A 27,641-nucleotide genomic window follows, 5' to 3' on the forward strand; every position below is an offset into this window, starting at 1 on the left:
CCCAAACAAACACAAAGCCAGCTCCATAAATGGATGGTTTTCCCAGTTTGGTGTGGAAGAACTTGACTGGTCAGCACAGAGGGTTGAACTGGAACGCAAACTGTGAGCCAGACCTGATCACCCTGATTCAGTGTTGGACCTCACTGATGCTCTTGTTGCTGAACGGCAACAAATCCCTGAAACCAGGTTCCAAAATCTTGTTTAAAACCAGAAGAGCCGCGTTCACACCGGCAGACCAAATCTTCTTTTAGGTATATTAAAGTATAAAACTAATTTATTTACAACAAACCCAAACCTTGTCTGTGTGTGTGTGCACAGGTGATGGCTCCGGAGGAGATCATTGATCCCAGTGCGGACGAACAGTCGGTGATGACCTACCTGTCTCAGTTCCCCAAAGCCAAACTGAAGCCGGGAGCTCCACTCAAACCCAAACTCAACCCCAAGAAGGCCCGTGCATACGGACCAGGTACACACACACACACACACACACACATGCTTGTTTTTTAGTTGTTTTTTTATCAACAAATGAAAACTCCAAAATATTCAGATGAATATTATATATGACACAGAACAGCTTCAAATCCTCATATTAGAGCGAAGGTCTGTAATTTTTGCTTTGAAATTAAATTGATGATTTATTTTGAATTGATTTCAAAATAATTTCTGATTCATTGTTTCACTCTGTTTCTGTCAGTGTTCATTAATTTAAATCTGCAGCTAGATGCAACTGTCCTTGAAGTCATCGATAATATTCATACTTGACTATGTTGACGTTCTTCTTCTGCAGGTATTGAACCAACGGGGAACAGAGTGATGCGTCCTGCTGTCTTCACAGTGGACACGTTCAGTGCAGGTCAGGGTCAGGTGACCATCTACCTGGATCATCCAGACGGCACCAGAGAGGAGGTACGCCCCCAAATCCTCCTGTTCCTCTGCCCCCCCCCCCCTCACCTGTTTAATGACAAACCTGCTGTGATATTATATTTTTATATTTAACTCTGACACGTCTGTTTGTGCGTGTGCGTGTCGATCAGCTGAAGGCGGAGCCTAATGAGGGCAAGAAGACGTTCAGCGTCACCTACGTTCCTAAAGTCGTGGGACGTCACCAGGTGAGCTTCACTTTTCTTTCTGTAAACGTGTCAAAATTATTTAAATGCATTCTGCTCATGATGTATTTCTCATTTGACCTTATAATCCAGTGAAATTCTCCTAATTCTATCACAGTACGTTTTATGATAATCATGTTACTAGTGAGATAACTGGTCTAATAAAAGACCTGCCGATATTTCTGGGTAATTGTATTTTTTTGTTTCTTAGGTGACGGTGATGTTTGCAGGCCAGCCGATTCCCAAAAGTCCATTTGAGGTGAACGTGGAGAAGGCATTGGGCGATGCCTCCAAGGTCATGGTGAAAGGCCCGGGAATCGAACCCGTGGGCAACGTCGCCAACAGCCCCACCTACTTTGACATCTACACTGCAGGTCAGAAACGATTGTTGAATGAAAAGGTGTCGCCACTCAGCCCCGAGACAGGATGTGATGTCAGACTGTAAACCACCTATAAGAGTAGAGCGTGGTTGTGTATGAGGCAACGCATGCAGGCGGCCCAGACTCTCCTCAGAACACCCCCACGCCCTTTGTTTTCTAGTAAGCACTCACACCGGAGGCTTCTTGACATGAATCAGCTTGTCAGGAAGAGTGTTTGGCAAGTCACTCGTAAAAAAAGTGATCCTGGTGTTTATGAACTACTAAACAGCAAAAGGTATTTGTTACATTCGTCGTTGCTCAGCCCAGCTTCGTCAAAAGACACCGTTAAACAACTCTAAAGGCCTCTGCCCTCCAGTTCGGAGAGATTTACTGACCATCAGCACTTCTGAAGTCATTACCTCACAGTGAAGCTGCAGCGTTTACACAAACATCCAACTCTGAACAAATGATTTATTAAGTTAGGCTGTTAGCCAGGCAGCTCAGATGATGCAATGTGCAAGACAACTTTGGAGTTAGCGGGAGTCCCATTTCTTCTATTTTGGGACTTTCAGTCGTCACGCCAAGCAAATATTTCCTGGACCAGTTTCTCCACCCAACCTATAGAGACCAAACTATCAACCCTCCATCAAACTTATGGTAAGACGAGGCAAACCGCTTAAGTAATGGAGCATTACTGAGATTAGTAACTGTGATGTAATAACAGAATTTCAAACGGTTACACCTGGGCGGCAACCTCCAGGTCTGAAGAGACCAATGCTGAAGTGCCTTTAAAAATTGCATTCTCTCTGTAGAATTCTTCAATACAGCATGATGATCATTTAATAAATTATTATCCATTTAGAGTCAAATAGACCTTGTGATTGACAGGTCTCTACCGCGTTGTTGTGTGTTTGAGAGTTAATCGTAACGTTTCGGTCACCCGAAACATTTTTTTTTATTTAGCCTTCAGTTGTACTTAGCTCCACCCTCTCATGTCACTTCTGTTCGCAAAAAAACAAAATGGCAACTGACAAAATGCTGTACGCCAGCCTTCAAAACGGCATTCCACAAACCAGTGAGTGAAGTCACGGTGACTACCTCCACTTCTTATATACAGTCTATGGTTACACGTTGCTAATTAATGTTTTACAACCAATGTTCCATCACCCAGTTTCTCCAGAAAAGCATTTATTATATAACATTCACACCCCAAAATGCTTCTGTATGTTAAATACTTTCTCTGCTACTGTAGAGTTTCAGTCTCCTCATTTAAAACAAAGGAATAAAACAGTTCTCCTCTTACCGATGGAAGTTGACGCCCACTTTATTAGCATCTTTCCAACGTGGTGGATTTGTTCTCGTTCACCATTTCAAAAAATTCAAGTTTTACTCTTGTATGTTCTCCATAAGCAGTGACGAAAGTCAAAGACTGACCTGTTAGAGTTCCTCTGTAGGAGCCGGTACGGGAGACGTGACGGCCGTGATCAGAGACCCTCAGGGGCGCCAGAACGTTGTGGAGGCGATGATGGAGGACAAGGGCGACGGCACATATCGCTGCACCTACCGGCCCACCCAGGCCGGCCCGCACTCTGTCACCGTCACCTTCGGAGGGGTGGGGATCCCCAGGAGCCCCTTTGCCGTGGACGTGGGGCCTGGTGAGTCCTTTCAACTTCACCCTTTACAGTAAATTTGAATGGACCCATTGAGGTAATGATCAAATGCACCGTAATAATCTCATCACCCTTACCGTACATGTCTTTGCAGCGTGCATGCCGGGGGCGTGCAGGGCGACAGGTCGCGGCCTCCAGCCGTCGGGGATGAGGGTGAAACAGGTCGGTGACTTCAAGGTGGACACCAGAAACGCCGGCAGCGGAGACCTGAAGGTGCTCGTCAAAGGACCCAGTGAGTACCTCCCAAGTCCTGTTCCCGAAGTAAGGAAACCTCATTGAGGGAAGTCGCAGGGGAATCATGGGAGATTTCGATTTTTGCAACATTGCTGTAGGGATGGTGATGGTGATGTTGGTCAATCCACCACTTTAATCCAGACTGAAATATCTCAACGGCTGCGGGAAAGTTTTGTGAATACAGAGATTCATGGTTCACAGAGGATGAATCCTACTAACTACGGCCGATAAAGACGCTTGTTTAGACTGATGGCAAAAAGGAATATTTTCCAAAATGTCAGGATGTTCTCTTAACTCTAAAGATTTAATTTCTGATTACTCCGTTGTGTGTGTTAGAAGGCATCGAGGAGCCGGTGAAGCAGATCTCCAGTCAGGATGGTGTGTTCTCCTATGAGTATTATCCCAACAGTCCCGGCAAACACACCGTCTCCATCACCTGGGGGGGTCAACACATCCCGAAGAGGTGAGCTGCATTGCGCGCGTGTGTGTTCAGAGAATTACCTCAGCACGTTACCTCATCAGATCTGAATGGTTGGATCTGCAGGGGAATTAAGAGTATAAGTATGGGCCTCGTGTTCTCTTTGTCCTCTCTCTAGAGCAGATTGTGTTTCAACATAAGTATCAGTAATAGCGCCAGTATTAGGATCAGTATACGTAAGTGTTAGTAGAGGGACTTCCCCATGTTTCTGAGCAGACAGCCAAGCTAGATCAAGAGAGAAGCCAGCTACGTGTGAAGGCTTCGTGGCGTTAAGACAGTGATGAGTAACCAGAGTTAGACAAACACTATGTAGATCAGAAATTGTACATGTAAGGAAAGTGTGTGTGTGTGTGTGTGTGTGTGTGTGTGTGTGTGTATACACACACACACAAAAAATTAAATGAGTCATGTAGCGTGTCTGTCCGTGGTTCAGTCGTAATCATGTACAGGCCTCCTCACAGGTCGCACAGGGTCAAAACGTTCACATAATGAAGATGCCGTCTGAATCTTTTTTTGGGGGAGGGGTTGAGGAAGCTGTCCTTGAGGAGGCGTCTGTTTTATTTCATCCAGCACCGACTGTGGGATCATTCGGCTAATGTAGCAAACAGAAAACACTTTCTGTTTCTGTTTTTACGCTTGACAGAGACGGACGGAGAGGGAACCGGTTTTAATCCTGCTTTTAGAAACCTGCGTCTGCTACCTGCAGCACTCCGATAGAAACCAGGAGAGTGTGCGTCATGCAAACACTTGGTTTCCGAGCACGCTTTGTTGGTGCAGAGCATGCGCACAGATGATCAGAAACCTGATTACTGTTATGATCTTCTATCCAGGGAGACGCATATTCAGGTTTCTCATGTTCCATGTAACCATAATATCTTGAACATGATGACCAAATCAAAACCAGGATACTTGTGTGCACGTGAACGCCATCATTGATGGGTGTGGTCAGAATTAAGCTCCGTTGCACCCGTTACTACACTCTGTGATGTCACTGGGTCCTCAAGTACACCTCGACATCACCGCAGCAAGGCGAGAAGTCAAATCACTGAAGATCTTCGTGTGTGTTACAGGGAACATTCACAACAGTGTTGATGTTAAATGTAGGCGATTGAAACAATACATTGTTCATTTATCTCTTATATTCACCCAGAATGCTGAGATCTCAGCTACAAAATCTGTTCTTCCCGCATCCATCGCCGTCATGTGACCTGACAGTGACAGAGTTGGATGAAAGGAAGAACTACAGGCTGCTGTTTCAGCTTGGACTTCTAAGCTGCAGTTCCAAATCATACTTTCTTTTTACGTTTAGTACGTACTGTTGCGTGTGCTGTATGCATTTAATGGGGACATACTACTTCCTCATAACATGATACCTTGAACTTTGACCCTCTTGCTCATATATTTTAGCTGTGCAAAGGATTGTGGGTCAGAATAGCCAGAAAAGCATGCTGGCTTGAATACTGCAAAATGCTACCGGATGTACTGGAACACCCTGGTATCTTTGGCTGTGATGACTGTGTTTGACTCTTTTAAAGCCGAACTGAAATTTAGATTTGACCTTTTTGTGCAATTCTGTTTTTTATTTTACAAAAGACGATATTTGGACTTATTTGTAGAAAAAGGCATGTAAGACTTTAGCCTGGCTGGCATTCAGCCGGTTCTCTCTCTTGGGTCCAGATGCGGTGATGTTGACTGTCCAGACTGTCAGCAGGTGGCCCGCTGACCTCAGTACTTCATACATCACAGATAATATGAATCAGAGGGCTGGAATCACAGATGAGGCTAAGCTGCTTTCAGACCTGGGAGCTTAAAAATGCCCGTTTGGCTGCTGGAAAGGAAGCGATGTGACAAACTGTTTTTAGTGCTCTCTCACACGGATACTGATGGAAATTAAAGTGCAGCTCCAACGTCAGCGGGACGTACTAAAAACCAACACGGCAGAAAAATTACAACAAATACAATTTGGACCAAAAAATCAGTTTGAATAATACTAATAATTACATTGGTATTACTATTATTACCAGTAGTGGTAGAAAGAGTATTTAGGGAAAAACGTTTGAAAAAGAAAACAAAGACAAAATTGAAAAAAAAAGGAAAGGTTCTCTGTGTGAATGAAGACAGTAAATCACAACAGACAGTTTTATTTGGCGTGAAGCTAGTTTCCATCTGAACACACACACACACTCTTGGAGCCAGTAATGACTGAAGGTTGGATTACAGCCCTGTGAGGCACTGAAGTTGTTGAATTGTGTTTGTGTTGACAGCCTCAAGGATGACCTCATGCAGTGGTCTTACTCCCTCTATACACACACATACACATACTATGCATGTGTTATTACCACAGAGCAGTGGATTGTGTGGTTTTACTCATTCTGACAGTTCTGCTCTCTTTTTCAGTCCGTTCGAGGTGTCGGTGGGTCGGGAGGCGGGGCCTCAGCAGATCAGGGCCTGGGGTCCTGGCCTGGAGGGAGGCATTGCTGGTAAACCTGCCACCTTCGTGGTGGAGTCTGTCGGCACCGATGTCGGAGTTCTTGGTGGGTTTATTTTTACTACTTTTTATGAGGATTTTAAACTGGAATCACATCGGATGAAATGCCGCCATCGCCCCTCTTCACCTTTCAATCTAATCCGACCTGCGGCGTTTTCAGGTTTTGCCATTGAGGGACCTTCTCAGGCTAAAATAGAGTGCGAGGACCAGAACGACGGCTCATGTGATGTCCGTTACTGGCCGATGGAGGCCGGAGAATACGCCGTCCACGTGACCTGTGATGAGGAGGACATCGAACACAGCCCCTTCATGGCTCACATCGTCCCAGACAACAACAGCAGTGACCCAGAGAAGGTCAGTAAGATACAAACAAACAAACAGGATGTCGGCCGGTAGCGCTGAGATTGGCCCAATAGGATGCATAGTGATGCATCGATGATATCAGATATTGGTCCGATACTGACATCAGATACACAGATTAACTTATGAACTAACCTCTGGCACATTTACATTAAGGTGGAAACTGATATGTGGAGCATTCTCCTAGTTCATTTTGTATATATGTATTATATTTATTTATTCATTCGTTTATCTACCAGGGAAAGTGCACATTACTCACTCTGAAATTGTTTTATTTCACTCAATGCCGACTTATTAAAATACGGCAGGATTTGCACCCGATAATAATTATCAATAATCTCTAATAGTTAGTTTTTGGTTTTGTGGTTGTAGGTTCAGGCTTCCGGTCCAGGGCTTGAGAAGACCGGCTGCCTGGTCAGCCAACCTGCCGAGTTCACTGTCAGCGCTAAGGATGCTGGGAAAGGACCTCTGAAGATCACGGCTCAGGTAAGACGCATAAATCCTCTCGTCCCAAATCATCAACACAGACACAACCACCTACAAAGGTTTACGAATGAGTGTGTTGATGCTCACATCCACACGTTTCATAGCATCTTATGTGTTTTTACAGCTTTCTGTCACATAGTATTATTACAAAAAACTCTCACTAACTATTATATATCGATTATTTCCATTATTTATTCATTTTATTTGATAAATTGATGAATCGACTAGTCTTTTGTAGTCTAGTCGGCTACATTTCTAGTCTAGGAAGCTTTGACCATCTTAACTGTCTCTCTGTCTTCCCGTCTGTCAGGACGCAGAGGGACTTCCTGTGGAGGTGAAGGTGAGGAGTAAAGGTGACGGGCTGTACTCCTGCTCCTACACGCCCACCTCCTCTCTCAAACACACCGTGGCCGTCACCTGGGGAGGAGTCGGCGTCACCAACAGCCCCTTCAGGGTAAGCAGCCGATCACAGCTCCCTGTTAAAACAGGAAGAGACGTCCCGTCCAAACCAGACGATCCGGTTGAGGCAGGACGTGCTAAAGTCATCCAGTCAGAAGCTTTAGTTAAGACGGAGTGCGTCAAAGTCGTCCAATCGGAGTCGGTTGTTCGAGAGGAAAGTTTTCAGACGGTGCAGTCAAAATGTAAAGATGCCAACAGTACAATTAAAAAGAAGCCTCTGATCATCATCACATACACAGAGGAGAGGTACATCTCCTAGTTCAGCTGCACAGGAACAAATCACAGAAGTAAATTCTTATTATAAACAACACTATTTGAAATCTGTGCTGGTGAGAAAACTCCTTCAATATTAAATACCTTAGGAGAAAACTACTGGAATGAATGAATGTGTCTCCATCACGGACAATGTAGTAAAATGTCCCGTCTTTAATCTCTTGTCTCTGCTCTAAAAAAACTCAAGCGTTAGCTCAGTTATCTTACAGGAATAGTTCCACATTTTGGGAAATCAGCCTTTTTGTTGGATGAACAGATCAACATCCATCTTGTGTGTGTAAAGTGAGCTGAAGTCAGGCTATATGGTTAGCCTAGCTTAGCATAAAGACTGGAAACAGCTGGGGGGAAAAAAACACCTAAGTGCGTCTCTAAAGCTCAATAATTAACACGTTGTAGTTCGCTTACTTATTCTGTACACAGAGATGGAAAAAATGCCAATTTGTGGTTTTATGCGGAGTTACATGCTGGAACTATTTCTTGTTAAACAGCAGTCGGCGCAGTGACGGAGTGAAGCTTCCTGAAGTTTTCAGGTTTGGCACCATCGTGCCTCTACAGAGACCTAAACCTAAACATGTATTCGGGCATCTCAGACATCGTTGCTACACAGAAGTACTGGGCGGATGGATACATTGTTGTTCATCAAGAAATAGTTCCAGCACGGGACTGACGTCTAAAACGGCAAACTTAAGAAAGATTAAACAAACAAGATGCTGTGTGTTAATTGGTGAGCTTTAGAGATGTTGGTAGGTGTGTGTCTTTTAACTTTAGACGGAGCCATGCTAGCGGTATCCATCCTGTTTACTGTCTTTATGCTAAGCTAGGCTAAACACACCTTGACTCCAGCTCCGTATTCTTTCAAACAATATCAATATTAACAGGCTAATTAATTAGCTTTTATCATATACTACCTTGTCTGCTAATCGGATGTGAAATCAGTGTTTGCTGGGCAGTTGGCGACACAGAGAGTCATGTAGCATGAAGCCAGACTGAACTCAGCTCAGCTGTTTATGTGCCAAAGTGACTTGACATCTAAATGTGTTAGTTATTTCCTAAATCTCTGAACTGCAAACTTTCATTTGAAACCATTTTCTGATATGAAAAAACATTTACACCACACAAATGTTTTGTTTTTAAGAACATGCCTGTCACTAATGTCCACTATATTATCAAATATTTTAATTGCAATGTATGTTGAAGAAATCCTATTTTTTGATTATTTTTCATATTTTATATGTAATTGTAGTTTATTACCCACACTGTAACTTGTCTGTGCACTGTAACAAGCTTTGCTTTGATTTTTACATCTTCACTAATCATAACTTTTTTAGAGTTAAATCTAACTGGTTGTTTTTATGTACTGACGATGATTTAACCACCACGTGCACTGTAACCACTGTCCATGCACTGTAACCCGCTTTGTTTTATTCATTTCTTTAACACTTTTTTTGTTATTGGTTGATCTACACTAGAACTTCACTCATCTGAACATTTGTCATCCAAGATACAAACCAATGAAGTGCTTTTGTGATTTAATTTGCAACAAGGGAAACGTAATTAAGTAGGCACTAGAAATACTAAAACTATCGATATCTACTGAATGCTTTTAAGTAGGTAGGTATGAGTTCGACCCGATATTTAATCAACATTTAAGTAAATAGAAGTATGTATCTGACACATTTAAACATCTGTAGTCTACTTAATCTGACACTCCTTATTTTTTACGAGATACTTAATCCAAAATCTGGAGGTCCTCCTTAAAAAAAGTTATCAACCTGAAATTGATGTTGTTTTTTTGTACAAGTCAGTGCGCGTTGCATTTTATTTTAATATTCTAGCAGGCTGAGCACGCTTGCTAAAGCTATGGATTAGAATGGTGATGACACTGCAAAAAAGTCCCACCTACAAAGCATGTTAAACAAGACGCACTAAGGCCCCGGGAACAGAGCCTTCTGGGTGAGGGGAGCTGTAAAACCCACGGCCCCACCTTCACCCAGAAACTTTCCCCCGAGGGATAGTCTAAATGAAAAGTCTAGTATTGAACAGCCAAATTTGAGTCTGCCCTAGCTATTTGCCCAAATGTTGAAAACTAATTTCCCAGCAAAACTAGCTCCGCCTTGTTTGTCCCATCCAACACAGTTATCGGTGTATATGCCGGTGAGGGACCACGGCCTTGTTGCTGTAGCGGCTCCTACTGGTTTTATCGGATTGCATTAAAACCTGCCGAGTATGACCAAACCTCCAGGTGAAGCTGCTTAAAAGGAGCTTGTGAAACATGGAAAGCACAAACTTGAATTTTTATGTTTTAAGCGTGAGAGGTTCAGATAAGTGAAGCTCTGCTGTCCTCTACACAGCATGGGATTTATATTTTTTATGAAGTTGAATGAAAACCTTTTGACTTCAAATGTGTAACTCATGAAGTAAAAACAACCTGTATTTGAAAAGTTCTTATTGAACAATGAAACCTCATTGAGCTCCTTATTATATCCTCATTTTAAGGCAAGTCTACTCGGACGCCTGTTGGTTTAAAACGGAGTGAAAAGGTTTTCATTTAACAGTTGAGATATGCACTAACTAGTCATCTTTGCACTGTAACCACCCTTTTTCATTTATTTTCTAATCACCGTTGGAGACATTTGTTTGCACTTGTACTTATCACCGTGAGGTTTCTGACTTTATCAGCTGTCTTTTCTTCTCCCTGTTGGAATACGTTTTTTATAGTTCCGCCCTCAGGGTAAATAACTCATGAGAAACTTCTCAATTGGCCTTAGATGTGTCTGGATATGTGATTGTGTGCTGTTTGGAATTTCATGACAAAGCCAACAGACCTCAGGAGTTGGCAAAGACGTCGGAGGTACAAAGTCCAAAAGTTGTGAGATAGCGGTTGCAGTTCTTAGAAACTCGATACGAAACCTGCTTCGTAGTATTTGTACAACGCTTTCCTTATCATTCGTAGACACAAAAACAACATTCTGCAACATAACGAAATGTTAGTGTTTCTTCTTGCCCTGATGCAAGTATCTGCACTGGTCCACACATCATTTCAACTGGTCCAGAGAAGTTCATACTCGTCTAAAACGTTTTATTCCAGAAGTTTAGAGCTGATGTATTTGTGATGAATCAGCAGGCTTGTTGGGAGCTGCAGCCGCCTGAAGGCACCGACTGCACCTTTTCTCCAACTTCGATGTTGATACAGTCGATGGATAGAAAGTAAACAGTCACGCCCAAAAACTCAATACTGCTGGGAACACACGGCTGTGACACCTTTTCATCAGAAGTGGGAGGGTAAAGCGATATTCATGGTGGAAACCTGACCTGACTCCAGCTGTCTATAATAAATCAAGGCTGTGATAGAAAACCGCTCCAAACTGCAGTTTTTGTTCTTTTGTATTGAAAACAGAATATTTACCTTTGATGACAAGGACTTATTTAAAAGTAAGTGTTCTGTTTGATGGCAAAGAGACTGAGACTGTAAAACCTGGACATTTTAAGACTAAAATCGGATTATTGCAGTGAAACTGAAGTAAAATAAATCCACCCAGAAGTTTTTTTTTTTTGTTTTTTTTGAGCCCAACTTTGACATGTGAATTTGTGCTGTAAAGCTACTCTGTGTGAACTGTTCCTCAGAAGAAACGTGACCTGCAGTCAGTTGTGAAACGGGAATCAATGGTACAAGTAGCTCTCTCCAACAAACGGTCAGATAAATTAGCTCGGTCGCTAACAGAGCAGTACCTTTGTTGGGTTGTCTGGACTAGCGTGCTACATGCTACTCCCCTGTAAACCCCAGACGTACACAAATCTACATCTTCAATGAGCACATCCATGGTTGAAGTTAGGTTGACAGATCAAACTTTTTGGTCTTTAACTTTAATCACAAACCTGGAAGACAGCTGATAAACAAACTCGGATCGATGCTTCTAAGATTTTCAAGTTGAAGAAATGCGTTGCACTCCCCAGACTGAGTTCTAGTTATTAAATATTGCTGTAGGTTGACTTTTAAGATGTGTATTATGTTATAATGATTGGGTAACTCTTAAAGTAAATATTTTAGAGTTTCATTCCTGATTGTTTTCCAAAGGTTAATTTAGTCAATGGGTTTTGTTTGTGCATGCATCCATGCAATGCATGCTTTGTTTTAAGGATTACATTGTGTTGTCTAACAAGAGTGCATCTGTAACCAACATGTTGAATGAAACTCTCCTTAATCTTCAGCTGTACTAAAACCTCAACATCATTTCTATCCACTTAAATCATAAGTGGAAGTTAGATTGGTTTAAAAATAAATTCTGATATTTCATTGAAATGTTTTACTGTGTTGTTTGGTTCATTTGCTTTAGAGTTTGCTGACTCGCATGACCTCACTGTTGTTTTTATTTTATTCTTTGTGAGTATTATATCATTATTGTTTTCCCCAGTCATTAAAAGGTGTGTTTCAAGTTTCAGTTCCATATTATATTTAACTACAGAAATAAAGATTTTATAATCCTCAATATAGTTTCAATTGTAGTGTTGCAAATGGAAGTCGTTTTGAAACACGTTTAAAACTTGCCGAAAATGTAGAAGTAGATACAATTGGATACAAAAACTGCATAAAGCTTTTTGGCTTTCTTTGTTGGACTTATTTTCGTGCCTTTTTGTTTGTGATGAAAAATAAGTGACTACAATGCTCATCAGGATCTCACCATCACTTTAAATAAACACACACCACACTGACCATAAATATCACCACATGTGTACATAAAACATTGTGTAACTGTGTTAAGTAAGTGATAATTATGTTTAATTGTGTTTAACTGTTTTTCTTTAAATTAAAATACGATAAAGCTCAATTTCTAATGTTTTTGGGTAAAACTGGCTTACTGACTCCACCCTACAGGGTTTGTCTGGACTTGAATCCCCTGTTGTTTTATACAATTAACCTCTTGCTGCATGTTTTTCAGCCAGTGTGCTGCAAAACATGTCTTGAGCAAATGTGAAAGAAAACCTAGAGCACTTTCTGATTTATTATGACGTGATCACACTTACAAACTGTTATTTAGGCATACAACTTAGTAGTTTGACTATCTACTATCACTTCTTTCTTGCAGCCTCTGAAGCTGCTGCTGGAAAGTGAGCTAACGTTGTGTAGCTTAATTGTTTTGCTGCAGTAGAAACTAAAGCAGATCTGTTCACTTTGAACATTTTTGACAAACAATAGCTGCCAATACAATACGTATCTTAGGTTCAAAGTACCACAAGCCTCGTGGCACTTTCAGGGCCTCCTAGAGACGTGATATCTATTATTCTTGGTCTGTCTTGCGGCTCTGGTTTAAATATAGGCCCCCCCCAAATTATTTTGAATTGGAAAAAGTACAAACTTGTTAATATGAAGATGAGGTTCAGCTGTCTGTCCTGACTGACAGCTGAACCTTTAAAGTAAAAAATGTCCCTATTGTTACCTAAACTACGATGTCGTGTCTCTTCTGTTTTAATTAAGTATTGCACAATTAACCCATCTGATGTATATAAGCGCTCCAGTGAAACAGTGTGATGTATAAAGACTGAAAAGTAGGGGATCCATGATGGAGCCCTGTGGCACTCCATATTAAGTGTTCATTCTCTGTAATAATTAAAATACCAAAAAACAAATCAACTGCTGTGATACTTTAGACATCGCAGCAGGATCTGAGGAAGGAAATCTCCTTAAATAACCTTTTTAAAATAAGTGATGTGCTTTCCTGTTGTGGTGATGCTTGTAGGTGAACGTGGGTAAAGGCAGCCACCCCAAGATGGTGAAGGTGTTCGGTCCTGGAGTGGAGAGAACCGGGCTGAAGGCCAACGAGCCAACGCACTTCACCGTGGACTGCTCAGGAGCCGGAGACGGTAAGAAACACACACAGTGATAATTAAGACAGGAAATCCCCCACAGACAGTTTTATTTGGTGTTGAAGCAGTTTCCATCTGTGTCAGAAAAACACACACTTAAATGTGAAGACAAACATTGACCTTCATATCATGTGAGTAATTCTCTAGCTCTCTCGCTCTCTCTCTCTCTTCCCCCCCCCCCCCCCCCCCCCCCCCCCGGTATGTGTTGGCAATGATCTCAAGGCAGAAACATCCTGACGGGAAATCCATCACTTTGACTTTCCTGAGCAAAACACACACACAAGATCACACTTCATCACCTACATGCACAAAAGTACAAAAATACATTTAAGAGCAACGTTGCAAACCCCATTATAGCTTTCACGTGCCCCCTTTACATGTTAATGCATTTCAAATGTATTTGTGTTAATGCCAAGATAATAAATATTGAGGACATACATGATTCATAGAATTGTAGTTGCATACTAACTCTTGTTTTAATGTCTAATAATAGATCGAATCAACAGGAATTTTGGCAGTTATCATTTATTAATGTACAAAACCTACAATTAATATGATCTCCTCAAAGCCAGCAGACTCCATCAGACAACAGTAATTTCACCTCGCTGATCGTTGTATCACAGTTTATTCAAACGCAAACGAAACAAAATAGAACTAAACAGGAACCGTCTTTGTTAGTCTTTTCACTGTTCCAACAATCACAAACTCTGGTTTGGTTGAAATAAAACCTTAATACACAGAGTTGGATGTCTACTCACAGCTACCAGACTCCATTGACAGAAACGGTCATTTTACCTCGCGGAACTATCGTAAAACGCACCTCATTCATACTCGACAGACAAAACTCATCAAAAGCGGCTTTGTTAGTGTTTGCACTGTTCCAATAATCACCAACTCTGTTTTGAGAGTTTGAGTAATAGACTAAATAAGTAACGGATATGAAAAGAAGTAATAATGTGTGCCCTGCATGAGGTAGAACTGTATGAACACACCTGCTGACGTTGCTTCTCCTGGGTGAACAAGCTATGGGGTAACAGGGCGAATGCTGAAGAGAGGAGTTTTCAGATTGCTGGTGGTTGAAGAATCTGACCTGTTTCTGTTGTCTGACAGTTTACTGCTTCATTCCTCTCATACTTTGAATTCCTTCTGCTGTGATTGATGGCTCGGTTCTGCTGCAGGAAGCACTTTCTTTGTGCTGCATGGTTGGTTCATTGTTTACGTTGAAGAGTCTAGAGCAGTGCAACATCCTGGGGCAAAATGTTTAGGACACGAGTTAATAAAATGAAAGAGCAGCAGTGAGGAGAAACCGTCTAGCACCCCCCTGTGGCAGTCAAAGAAAGAGAAAAAGCTCATCAGCTGTTTACACTGAAAGAATATATATTGTGTTCCTTCTAATTCATAAATCTAGTGATCAGATTGTGGTCGACATCGCGGGCTGAACCTGCATTTTGCTCGAAATCTGCTATTCTGTTCTTTGCGGTTCAAATAATTGTGTGTGTGTGTGTGTGTGTGTGTGTGTGTTCACCCAGGTGACGTCAGCGTGGGGATCAAGTGTGACGCCAACATGGTCGGTGACAAAGAGGCCGACGTGGACTTTGACATCATTCCCAACGCCAACGACACCTTCACTGTCAAATACATGCCTCCTGCAGCTGGAAGACTGACCGTTAAAGTCCTGTTCTCTGACAAGGTACACACAGAAAATCTCTGGACAGATCGGTGAAGATGAGTTGGTGGTTTTGTTTTGATGATTTTGAGTGTGAATTTTTCCACACAGGAAGTTCCACAGAGCCCGTTTAGCATCAAAGTCGATCCTTCTCACGATGCATCGAAGGTCAAGGCCGAGGGTCCTGGACTGGCTCGTACTGGTGAGACACACACTCACAATCACACACACACACACACACAAAATCACACAAGCTAGCCCAATTACTAATTTCTACAAAACAATTTTTCTGTCTCTTTCTCTCCGTCCCTCTATCTTTTTCTCTCGCTCTCTTACTCCTTCTCTCTCTCCTTCTGTCTCTCCCTGTGCAGGTGTAGAGAGCGGTAAGCCGACTCATTTCACAGTGCTGACTAAAGGAGCCGGTAAAGCACCGCTGGATGTTTCCTTCTCCTCCCCCGTCAATGACTTTGACATCATCGACAACTACGACTACTCCCAGACTGTCAAATACATACCTGTGCAACAGGTACGCCAAATGCCCACTCATTATAGACCCACCTGTACGTCAAATAAATAGCAGCACGTGAGGTTGTATAATAAATATGTCCGACACGCACCAGCTTTAAATACACAGCAAACGTGCAAATTCTCCACATTTTCAGTCAATTTAAAAAGTCTACATGGCCGTTGCGTCGCCTCCCGTGTACTCGGGTTGTACTTTTACAATATGACAAGTGTTGAACTGTTGGATCTGCATGTTGCATGCGTGTGCAGGGGGAGCAGACGATCACGGTGAAGTTTGGAGGAGATCCCATCTCAAAGAGCCCTTTCACGGTCGGCGTCGCTGCCCCGCTGGATCTGAGCAAAGTCATTGTTGACAACCTGGAAGGAAGTAAGAGTCTGTCTGTCTGTGCGTCCAGCTAAGCAGCTCCAGCTGTAAAGTGACTCGTGAAACATTTAGAATGTAAAGATTTCTCTCTGTGAATAATTTTTCTCAGGTGCACTGGAGACACCAGAGGACAAACAAGTTGTTTCGTTCGTTTACAAAATGAATAAATGTCTTTCTAGGAGCGGAGGTCGATCAGGAGCAGCAGTTCATGGTGGACACCAAAGGTGCAGGAGGTCAAGGTCTTCTGGATGTGAAAGTGGTGAGTGTTTATCTCACTATCATCTGACAACAGGGATCAATTGTTGTTCTTGGTCTTTTCACAGGATTAGAGGCTGTGGTGTTACTTCATTCATTGTGTTCCTGTGTTTGTCACTAGCTGAGTCCCAGTCAGCAGGCGGTCAGGTGTATAATTGAGCCTCAGCCGGCTAAAGCAGGCATCAGTCAGGTCTATTACACCCCCACAGAGGAAGGGGTCCACGCTGTCAACGTGACCTACGACGGACACCCGGTCCCTGGGAGCCCCTTCCCCGTGGAGGCCCAGCTGCCTCCAGACCCGAGCAAGGTAACATCAGCATCTCTCTCTACAAACATGTTTCCTTACGTCCTTAAGAACAACCTTAAAGATCCAACTCTATTTCATATTTATTTTATTTTCTATTCCTTAAAGTTCGAACACTCTCTGGTCATTTTATTTTCTCTTTTGTTGCTAAAGAAAAAATAATGTATTTAAATTTTTCTAATTTTGTTTTTCATGCATGCCTGTTGAACAAAATACACCTTGTCCTCTGTGTCTCGATGGCATTTTAATATTTTTTTGTAAAGCGTATGTATGTATGTATTTATGTATAAGGAGAATACAGAGGAAGTAAAAATAAAAACATTTATAAGAATGTATGTGTTTTTTAAAACGACACTGAAATTGTACCTTTCATTGTTTACTTGCTTGTTAAAAAGGACCAAGATAAACAAATTGTAACAAAAAATAAAATGAGTAATAAGAAGATATCTGCATGGCACCATCACTGTCTCCCCTCCAGGTGAAGGCGTTCGGTCCTGGTCTGAAGGGAGGCCTGGTGGGAAACCCGGCAGAGTTCAGTATCGACACCAAGGGCGCTGGCACCGGAGGTCTGGGTCTGACGGTGGAGGGCCCGACTGAGGCCAAGATCGAATGTTCTGATAACGGCGACGGGACCTGCTCCGTCTCCTACCTGCCCACCGAGCCCGGAGAATACCTGGTTAACATCCTGTTCGAGGAGGTGCACATCCCCGGCTCCCCGTTCAAAGCCGACGTCCAAATGCCCTTTGACCCCTCAAAGGTGGTGGTGTCCGGGTCGGGTCTGAAAAGAGCCAAGGTGAGCGTCTGGAGAGGAAGATGGAAGCTAAAGATCACGCTTTTTAGAAACCTGATAAAACATTCTGCAGTTTAAATTAGATTTTTGTGGATGCGTTTTGATCCGAACTGCAACAGCAAAGCTTCTGAATTTACTACAGCTGATCTGATTTGAGCCTCTGACTCTCGCAGTATAAAGTCTGAACCAGCTTGTTGTGTCTGTGCAGGTTGGAGAGACCAGTGTGGTGAATGTGGACTGCTCTCGGGCCGGACCGGGTCAACTCAGCCTGGAGGCCGTACCAGACTCCTCGCCGGCCAGTCCGACTGGCTCCGCACCAGCCTCTGGTAACACCAGCACTGTTGTCATTCACCAGTAACCAGTATACACACGGTTAGCTGTACATACTGGTTCGAGGCTGTCTGTTAGCTGTGAGATGTAGGTCCTTCCTTATTTATCTATCGGTTTATTTAATAAGGGACCGTGCACATTAATAAAAACATTGCTGTAAATGCACCAGAGTTAGTCAAGAGGCTCTTTTTCATCTGTAGTCCAGAAGCCGTTTGGTTTTAAAGCAGAGACTTGAAAACTTGCACAAGACTGGAACCAGAAGGAAACAGTTATCCTCTATCAGCCCTTTTAAAGCTCATTAATGAACATGTTTTGTGTTGTTTGTTTGAGTTGCACCAGGGGCTATATGCCGGACTAAGAACCTGTCTGACACATAATCGCACGAATGGAATGGAAGGATTGAATAAACAAGATTCAAAGTGTTAATTAGAGAGCTTTAGAGGTGCTGGTAGGTGGATTTCAGAGCCAGGCTAGCAGTTTCCCCCTGATCACAGCCTTTATGCTAAGCTAAGCTAACTGGCTACTGTTATCTGATATCTAACAGACCGGCATGACTGAGATCAATCTTCTCATCCAAGTCTCCTTCAGAAAGTAAATAAATAATATTCTTAATATATTTTGGGACAGTGATGCTTCTGTACGGTCCAGCAGCCATAAGCAGATACTACTAGAAATAACTAAATTAAGGGATTTCATTATCTGTAGTTCATTAATTCATCAACACAAAGCATTTAAGCAGCCAGTTGGCCACAATCTGACCTTTCATTCGAGGCAGGTCCAAATGATCTTCAGTCCAATCAGGTCTTGTTTTATTTCTTGCAGGTCTCAAGTCTGTGTGTCAGTGCGTCTAATAATCAAGTGGTTTCTCAGTCTCATATTTTACTGAAATTAACTGAAACAAAAGGCAAAAAACATCAAGTTCTACAAAATAACTTTACCATAAATATAACATACTGTAGTCTTTAGTATATAGTCTTTTGTTGTGACTGAAGGGTCACAAAGTAATGTTGAATTTGTGACATTTCTTCTGTTTAAAGATATTCAGACAGTCTTCAGTTCTGTGACATAAATGTGGGAACTGGACTGTTTTGTTGCAGGTGTTAAGGCGAAGACGGAGGTGGTGGACAACAAAGACGGGACCTACGCGGTGACCTACGTCCCCCTGACCTCCGGCATGTACACCCTGCTGCTGAAGTACGGAGGCAAGGCCGTCCCCGGCTTCCCCGCCAAGGTGATGGTGGATCCTGCCGTCGACACCTCCAAGGTCAAAGTGTTCGGACCCGGAGTGGAAGGACAAGGTGCGGTGTGGTCCGTCTAACAGTCTGTGTAGCTCCGTTTGCTTTTGGTGGCAAATTACTTTTTTTGTCTTCTCAAAATACCAAAAACATCCTGTTAAACGATACTGTTGTATAACATTTTAGAAGACAACACAAAATTGCTTAACGCCCTGAATCCAAAGTAAATCCACTTCATTAGATCCAAGCAGCTTATTTTGTTTTTGTTTTCTTTGTTTGAAACACAATGTTTACAAAACACAATATTGACAACTTCACTGTACTTACTCATCATGAGTAACTGATAAACTCTTTTTTCAGCAGCAAATACACACTTAGTAATTTGACAGTTTAAAGGTGGACATTAGTTTACATTTGTGGAACTTGTGATCCCTAATTTGGTTCAAGCTCCAAAAACACAGAATCCTACATTTCCCATAATGCACCTCAAGTGAGTCTTTCATGAGACCTTCGCTGACCGTATCTGCCCACATCTTTTGGGTTCCTTTCATTAATCTATTCTGACATGCTGAGTAAGCCAACCATGACGAGCAAACTGAATTTCGTGTGGGTGCCCCTTCAAACATATGCTTCCTTCCTCCTCTCTCCTGCAGCCATATTCAGAGAAGCCACCACGTCATTCACGGTGGACGCCCGACCTCTGACCCGGCGAGGAGGAGACCACGTGAAGGCGGAGGTCAGGAACCCGTCCGGAGAGCTGACAGACTGTCTGATTACAGACAATGCCACCGGGATCTACAACGTGGATTACACTCCTTTTGAGAACGGTAACTGGAGACTGAAAAAAAACGCTCATCATAAAGCTGTAACCTTTTCTAATTTACTGTAACCTACAGCGACGCACCAAGTCGTGATCCTCAGCTGCTGTCTGTCCCGGTGTGTATTTCAGGCGTCCACAGCGTCAAAGTTCTGTACGACGACACACCGGTTCCTAACAGCCCGTTCAGGGTGTCTGTGACGGAGGGATGTGACCCCAGCAGGGTGGTGGCCACTGGCCCCGGCCTCCAGCAAGCCCTGACTGAGAAGCCCAACAACTTCAACATCGTCACCAGGTACTGTTGCTAGGTTTGATTCGTGTGGCGTTTTTGTTGCAATGAAAAAGTCTCGAACTTCGGGTCAAACTATTTCTGATTTCTGGGTGTATTGATCCTTCACCAGAGGGGCAGGTGTAGGCGGTCTCGGCATCACTGTGGAGGGTCCATCGGAGTCGAAGATGTCCTGCAAAGACAACAAAGATGGCAGCTGCAGCGTGGAGTACGTTCCCCTCACCCCCGGCCTCTACGACGTCAACATCACCTACGGAGGAGAGCACATCCCCGGTGAGAGATTAGATTCTTAAAAGCCCTTTTTAAATCGGTTGGTTTGAAGTGAAATATCTTAATATATAATATAAACATACATATTCTTTAAATCTTGATGGACTGTCATGAAAATTGTCCCTCACATGTCTGTATTTCCTAAAGAAGGCCCCTTAATGCTGATTCCCGTATAACATTTAAAACATGTGCTCAGAGTTTTTCAGTTCATGTTAAAAGGTGTCGGTGATGTTATTGGCTGATAAAAGAAGCGGAGAGTGTTTCTGTTTAATGTTTTAAAGATGTGGTTGAAGTTTTAAAAAAGCCGCAGCTCTGTTTAATTGACTTTGTTCAGGAAACAGCTCAGTGTGTTCCCTTGTTCGACGCCTTGCATTGACAGCTGTTGCTGTGTGGTTTGGGCTGTGTGAAGGCAGCTGGAGGCACACAGAGCTTCAGGATGCACAAACCACATTACCCAGAAACCACGTGAAGACTGGAACGGCACCATAAACTTTCAAGAGCAACTGCAATTAGCTGATAGGCTAATAATTCCTCTTCCTGTTACTTCCAGGAAGTCCATTCAAAGTCCCAGTGAAGGATACAGTGGACTCCAGTAAGGTCAAGGTGTCTGGGCCCGGTGTGGGGTCTGGGGTCAGGGCCAATATCCCACAATCCTTCACTGTGGACTGCAGGAAGGCCGGCGTGGCCCCGCTGGCCGTGGCCGTCTCCGCTCCTAAAGGCATGGCAGAGCCCGTGGAGGTGACGGACAACGGGGACGGGACTCACCTGGTGTCCTACACTCCGTCTGTGGAGGGACCGTACTCTGTGGCCGTCAAGTACGCAGAGGAGGACGTCCCCCGCAGGTGCTGAGCAGTACAGAAGTACTAAAGTTCAGGAGAAAATCTGGGAAAAGTTTTGTAGGAATTCGTATGCGTTTATTTTTTGTTGTATACATTTCTTTGAGACAGCAGAAGGTGTCTCAAAGATTTTTACATTCTGACTTTAAGCTATATTTAGACTTTTTATTGAAAACTCAAACTGTAGTGGGGGAAATTTGAGAGGAAAATATTTAGTATTTCTGAGCAGTGATTCTTGAAATTCAAGTCTGTAGGAAAAAGAATATTTCTATTTACTTTATGATCAAGTCAAATAGTTTGTCAACTAAAGACAACTGACAAACAGGAAATCCACGTGTTTGAGTGCCTTGCTCAGGAGCACGTCAGCACAGTGCTGTTGTCCCCGAGGATCAGTGTCTGTAGTAACTGTCTGTGGTCTCTTCAGTCCCTTCAAGTTTCGGGTTCTGCCCACTCACGATGCCAGTAAAGTGCGAGCCAGCGGCCCCGGGCTGACCAGTGGCGTCCCCGCCAGCTTCCCCGTTGAGTTCAACATCGACACCAAGGACGCCGGCCAGGGCCAACTGAGCGTGCTCATCACCGTCAGTCACACACACACACACACACACACACACACACACACACACACACTTTATTGTATGCACAAATGGGGAAAAACAGGAAGTCTCATTCAAACTGTCTGTCCTCCTTCCACTCCAGGACCAGGATGGTAAACCTAAGCAGCCCAGTATTCATGACAACGGCGACGGTACATACGGCGCGTCTTACATCCCCGACCGCGCCGGCCGGTACACCATCGTCATAAAGTACGGCGGTGACGACATCCCTGCCTCGCCCTATAGAGTCCGCGCCACGGCAACCGGAGACGCCAGCAAGTGCACCGTCACGGGTACGTGACCTCGGATGACGATGTTTCCCAGAGAGCATGAATAAATAAATATATGAATGAATAAATACATTTTAAAAAAAGATTTGGGGGCAATAAATCAAATCTGATAACATGTCCTCCTCCCCGCCCCAGGTCCAGGCGTGGGTCCCACGGTGACCATCGGCGAGGAGCTGGGCCTGGTGGTGAACGCAAAGGCTGCTGGGAAAGGGAAGGTGAGCTGCGTCGTGGTTCAGCCCGATGGCAGCGAGGTGGAGGCCGAGGTGCTGGAGAACGAGGACGGCACCTTCGACATCTTCTACACGGCGCCGGCACCCGGGAACTACGTCATCTACGTCCGCTTCGGAGGGGAAAACGTCCCACGCAGCCCCTTCAAAGTCATGGTGAGGGAGACAGAATCGTGTTCATCGTGGGGTTTATTGCCCTCTGATTAGGGATCCAAAATGGGTTCATGTCATTACATTAGTCATTTAGCAGACGCTTTTATCCAAAGCGACTTACAATTCAGATTCTATCACATTAGGCCGTAGGCACAGCTACGGGAGCAATTTTGTTTTGGGTTAAAGTGTCTTGCTCAAGGACACATCGACATACGACTAGCGGAGCCGGGGAATCGAACCGCCGATCCTCTGATTGGCGGTCGCCCCATCTGTGAACGGAAGACACCTCTATTAACAACACATCTTACTTTCTCTAGGGGTTTTAAATGTTTGAAAAGTGTATTTTTCTTGTCTCTCCAGGCAGCTGCTGGTTTTTATTCATGTCAACATCATGAAACACAAATATGCCGACTCTTAAAACTTGCATGAGTTGTGTAATCCATAACTGTGAACATAAACTGCATCACCACACAATGATAGCAAAGTGGCCAAAAAAATCATCTGATGCAGTTTAAGTTTAATAATTGAGTTGGTTGAAGATTAACTTTTTGACCTCATACCTTCAGTTTACAGATTTACCCACGATGCCACAGCAGTGTTTGCCATCAAAACCTTAGCCTGTGTGTGTGTGTGTGTGTGTGTGTGTGTGTGTGTGTGTGTGTGTGTGTGTGTGTGTGTGAGGTCAGATTTTAACCCTTATTGTCGTGTCTTCAGGCTACTGATGAGGTACCCATAATCCAAGAGCGGATGCCTGGACAACGGGCCACTCCCGGAGCTGGCTCCCAGCCCTGGGTACCCCCAACACACACACACATACGTACACACACATTCAAACACAAGCACACACGCACACTTTCAAACACACTGAAGTTTACCTCATTGAACATGCTGTATTTGTGATTTGGGTGAATTATCCCTTTAAGATAACACATGGTAAACACACCTACACACACACACTTACGCACGCACACACACACTGCTCCTCTCTTGCCGGTGGCTTCAGGTTAAAGCTTCGCCTCTCTCTCGCTCGCTCGCCCGCTTCTCCTCCATGTCATTGCTTCTCTTCTTGTCTCAGCCAATGGGATCGCAGCAAACCTCTAACAACTTTTGTGTCTGCGAGATGTGTTTTGCGGAAGGTGTTGCTTCTTGTGTTTGAGGACTTTATTTATTGTTTCCTCCAGGCTTTGTTGTGGTGGTTTCTCTCTCTCTCATCTTCCTCAGTGCACTCTTCATCTCTGTGGCTGCATCACAGTCATCATCCTTCTTTTTCTCTGCTCCTTCGCACTACACTTCCCAGGATGCCGCTCGTGTGGGCGGGGCTTGGATGCAGCAGCAGCATGTTTTCTAACGCAGGTCGCGGAGAAGCACAGGAAGTTGTTTTCAGTGCTGGATAGATTCGTTAATCTCTGTCTGCGTCTGTCTTCTCCAGGTGACCTCAGACAACTACGAGCCAAACAGCAGCAGCATCAATGGAAGCGGCTTCAGACCGTTCGACATGGTGATTCCTTTCTCCTTCAAGAAGGGAGAAATCACAGGTGAGAGTGAAGCATCAGTGCAGAAGCACAGCTGACGCTGATGGGAACTTCAGTAGTTATTAAGGTTTGAACAACTATAGAACAAATTAACATTTTGACCCGATGATGCAGCGAGATTTAAGTTCACAATGTCGTTCTTCATCCTGAAGGGACACATGAACAAAATGTATACAATACATCCAATAGTTGTTGAGACAATTCACTTAAAACAACAACGGTCAGCTCATGGTGGTGATCTAGGAAAAGTAGGTGAATCACCAAAGTCTTTGAGATTCATCCCCAGGGAACCATGAAAAGATTTTGGCAATGCGTCCATTAGTTGATGAGATATTTCAGCGACAGAGAGAGAGATATATGAGCCGTGCTGCAAACATTCAGAAAACAAAACCCTTTTTAACCTAACAATAAGTGGATAATGCAAGATACCAACCGCTCCACCTTAAGAAAAAAATACAAACTAATAAAAGAGAAACGACCACAAGCTCAGAAAAATCAAATAAAGTGCACACTGCATAGATTTAAGCGTGCAGATATCTCCTTTGTCAACTCTAATAATGACAGAAAAGTCAAATAGAAATATGAACAGAATTTTTGTGTCTCTAACTCTCTCCTCCCTCCCTCCCTCCCTCCCTCCCTCAGGTGAGGTGCTGATGCCTTCAGGTAAATCGGCTCAACCGGTGATCTCGGACAACCAGGACGGGACGGTCACAGTGCAGTACTCGCCCACCGAGGCCGGCCTGCACGAGATGCACATCAAATACAACGGCACTCACATCCCAGGTCAGTACACACACACACACACACACACACACACACAATGGGGTTTAGTTAGAGAGGTGAAATGGAAGACACTAGGTTTCCAGAAGGAGCAGTGCAGTGATTAAGAGAGCAATCCCCCATTTTGGATCCCAGACTTGAGACATTGAGGAGTTCATGTATAAAACGTCCCACCTGCTATAACAGCCTCCACTCATCTGGGAAGGTTTTCCACCAGATGTTGAACAAGAGAGAGCACCAGTGACGTCCTACGCTGATGTTTGCTGATAAGTTCCGGCTCATAGTTCATCCCTAAGGTGTTGGCTGTGGTTGAGCTCCAGGCTCTTTGTAGACCAGTCTGGTTCTTCCACATCAAACTGGGGAATCCATTTCTTTAGGGAGCCGGCTTTGTGCACACATGTTGAAACGGAGAAAAGGACCCTCACCAAAAGTTAGAAAGCAGAGCCAGAGTACACTGAAGTCTGAAGACTACTTTACCTGTGATTTTAATGCTTTTTGTTGTACTGATCTTTGTGTGTTGCAGAGTCTCCCCTCCAGTTCTATGTGAACCACGCCAGCAGTCCCAATGTCACAGCCTACGGTCCAGGTCTGAGCTACGGCATCGCCAACAAGGTGGCCACGTTCACCGTCTTCACGGAGGACGCCTCTGAAGGTACGTTAGCTACGAGGGAGCAGAGCTCAGTCATCTGAAAAGATGTTGGTTATTAGATATGATTAAGACCAGTATTCTTACATTTTTGGAGATAATTGTGGAGGAAGTGAAACTTATGATCAGAAAAGTCCCTCTTATGGTTCCATGGTTGAGAACAACCGGCATAAAACGGAGAAAAACGGCAAATCCATACATTGTAGAGGCTGCAATAATAAGATGGTAGTGTCTGAACTGTCTGTTTTGGCACAAGGAGTTTATTCTCTTTGTAAATATTTAATCCTGTTTCTGTCTATTTATCTGTGTGTGTGTGTGTGTGTGTGTGTGTGTGTGTCTGTCTGTCTGTATGTCCCTCCAGGGGGTCTGGACTTGGCCATCGAGGGTCCGTCCAAAGCGGACATCAGCTGTGTGGACAACAAGGACGGGACGTGCAGCGTCAGCTACATGCCCACTCTGCCCGGAGACTACAACATTCTGGTCAAATACAACAACAAGCACATCGCCGGCAGCCCGTTCACCGCCAGGATCACCGGTCAGAGTCCACGCCGACACATGAGCAGACTGATTATTAATGATCAATAATCTAAAGCCTTTACAGGAGCAAATACATCCTTAATGAGAAGTAATTTATTCTCATTTCTACCCTCCAAACGTATTCTTGTACTCTGGAAGGAGGTGAAATTGGTTCACTTTAAGTTCCTAACAGACGTAATGTTTGACGTCCCGGTGAACGGCGGTGTCTCACCTTCTGTGTGAAATGTTTTCAGAGGACAACCAGCGGCGCTCTCAGGTCAAACTGGGCTCGGCGGCAGATTTCTCTCTGGACATCAACGAGACGGACCTGAGCCTGCTGACGGCCAGCATCGTGTCGCCGTCCGGCCGCGACGAGCCCTGCCTGCTGAAGAGGATGGCCAACAACCACATCGGTAACACGCACACGCAAATACATACACACACAAATAAAAACATGAAAACATTCATTTGAATCTGTTCCCTTAACCTGGTTTTTCTTCATTTTCAAATTTATCGCTCTCTCCTTCCTGTCTTCAATTTCTCTACTTCCTCTTCTTCCTTTTATTTATCCCCTTTTTCTTCCTCCTCTTTGTACTTTTCCTTCTCCATATTCTTGCTTTTTACTTCCACTCTCCTTCCTTCTTCATCTCTTCCTCACCTCCTTGTCTTTTCTTCCTCCTCCTCCTGTTTTGTCAATTTCCTTCCTTCCTTTTCTCTTCCTCATCACCCCCTTGTTTCCTCTCTCTCCTTCCATCCTTCCTTCCTTCCACTTGACTTCCCCTCTTACTGTTTTCTTTCTCTCCTTCCTTCCTTCCTCTTCTCTTCCTCATCCCTTTCTCTATTCTTCCTCCCCCTTCTGTTTCCTGTCTCTCCATGTTTGCCCCATCTCTTCCTCTTCCACCTTTCATCTCCTTGGTAAAATGATCAATCTCCTCCCTCTTCTTCCTCCTCCTCCTCCCAGGTATCTCCTTCATCCCCCGTGAGGTGGGTGAACACCGAGTCAGCATCCTGAAGAACGGCCATCACATCGCCAACAGTCCCATCACCATCATGGTCGTCCAGTCTGAGATCGGCGACGCCAGTCAAGTCAAAGCTCACGGCGACGGCCTCGTCCAGGGAACCACCTTCAACAACTCCAGCTTCGCGGTCGACACGCGGGATGCCGGTCAGTATGGAGGGCTTCCAACAGCTGTATTATTTAAATGCTACGACATGACTTGTAACTATATTTGAAGTTAAACTATCATTGGCAGACTGATAATTCAGTCTAGTTCTACTTCAGATAGTTATTTGATGCATTGCCAGGAAATCTGGTATTTTCATTCACGTTCCCCAGAGGATGAATCCCTCTGACTTTAGAGATCCCCTCATTTTCCTGTAGTGCCACCATGAGGTTGACATTTGTGGTTAAGATTGAAATGTCTCCTTTGGATGAATTATCATGAAAA

The 27,641-nt window shown here is 43.9% G+C and overlaps 1 protein-coding gene across 2 annotated transcripts in view; it reads left to right on the plus strand.

Moving 5' to 3' along the window:
* The window catches only part of flnba (filamin B a), a 61,057-nt gene that overhangs the window by 23,384 nt on the left and 10,032 nt on the right, over nt 1–27,641 (plus strand). The window contains exons 5-39 of one of the 2 annotated variants that reach the window (XM_031855781.1): nt 319–466; nt 788–906; nt 1,035–1,109; nt 1,318–1,480; nt 2,920–3,120; nt 3,230–3,367; nt 3,706–3,832; nt 6,245–6,381; nt 6,496–6,689; nt 7,068–7,181; nt 7,492–7,635; nt 13,649–13,772; nt 15,305–15,465; nt 15,553–15,643; nt 15,813–15,967; nt 16,216–16,333; nt 16,510–16,589; nt 16,707–16,892; nt 17,368–17,682; nt 17,888–18,005; nt 19,107–19,307; nt 19,898–20,071; nt 20,194–20,356; nt 20,463–20,623; nt 21,171–21,462; nt 21,881–22,034; nt 22,153–22,342; nt 22,475–22,722; nt 23,434–23,511; nt 24,149–24,254; nt 24,894–25,034; nt 25,555–25,683; nt 26,039–26,212; nt 26,448–26,606; nt 27,155–27,358. In XM_031855781.1, the coding sequence (XP_031711641.1) occupies nt 319–466; nt 788–906; nt 1,035–1,109; nt 1,318–1,480; nt 2,920–3,120; nt 3,230–3,367; nt 3,706–3,832; nt 6,245–6,381; nt 6,496–6,689; nt 7,068–7,181; nt 7,492–7,635; nt 13,649–13,772; nt 15,305–15,465; nt 15,553–15,643; nt 15,813–15,967; nt 16,216–16,333; nt 16,510–16,589; nt 16,707–16,892; nt 17,368–17,682; nt 17,888–18,005; nt 19,107–19,307; nt 19,898–20,071; nt 20,194–20,356; nt 20,463–20,623; nt 21,171–21,462; nt 21,881–22,034; nt 22,153–22,342; nt 22,475–22,722; nt 23,434–23,511; nt 24,149–24,254; nt 24,894–25,034; nt 25,555–25,683; nt 26,039–26,212; nt 26,448–26,606; nt 27,155–27,358 (5,482 nt within the window). The remainder of the gene's footprint in view (nt 1–318; nt 467–787; nt 907–1,034; nt 1,110–1,317; nt 1,481–2,919; nt 3,121–3,229; nt 3,368–3,705; nt 3,833–6,244; nt 6,382–6,495; nt 6,690–7,067; nt 7,182–7,491; nt 7,636–13,648; nt 13,773–15,304; nt 15,466–15,552; nt 15,644–15,812; nt 15,968–16,215; nt 16,334–16,509; nt 16,590–16,706; nt 16,893–17,367; nt 17,683–17,887; nt 18,006–19,106; nt 19,308–19,897; nt 20,072–20,193; nt 20,357–20,462; nt 20,624–21,170; nt 21,463–21,880; nt 22,035–22,152; nt 22,343–22,474; nt 22,723–23,433; nt 23,512–24,148; nt 24,255–24,893; nt 25,035–25,554; nt 25,684–26,038; nt 26,213–26,447; nt 26,607–27,154; nt 27,359–27,641) is intronic. The other variant, XM_031855860.1, reaches the window with a different exon arrangement.

Source organism: Anarrhichthys ocellatus, unplaced genomic scaffold, assembly GCF_004355925.1.
Source record: "Anarrhichthys ocellatus isolate YVR2014 unplaced genomic scaffold, GSC_Weel_1.0 scaffold1, whole genome shotgun sequence".
NCBI lineage: Eukaryota > Metazoa > Chordata > Actinopteri > Perciformes > Anarhichadidae > Anarrhichthys > Anarrhichthys ocellatus.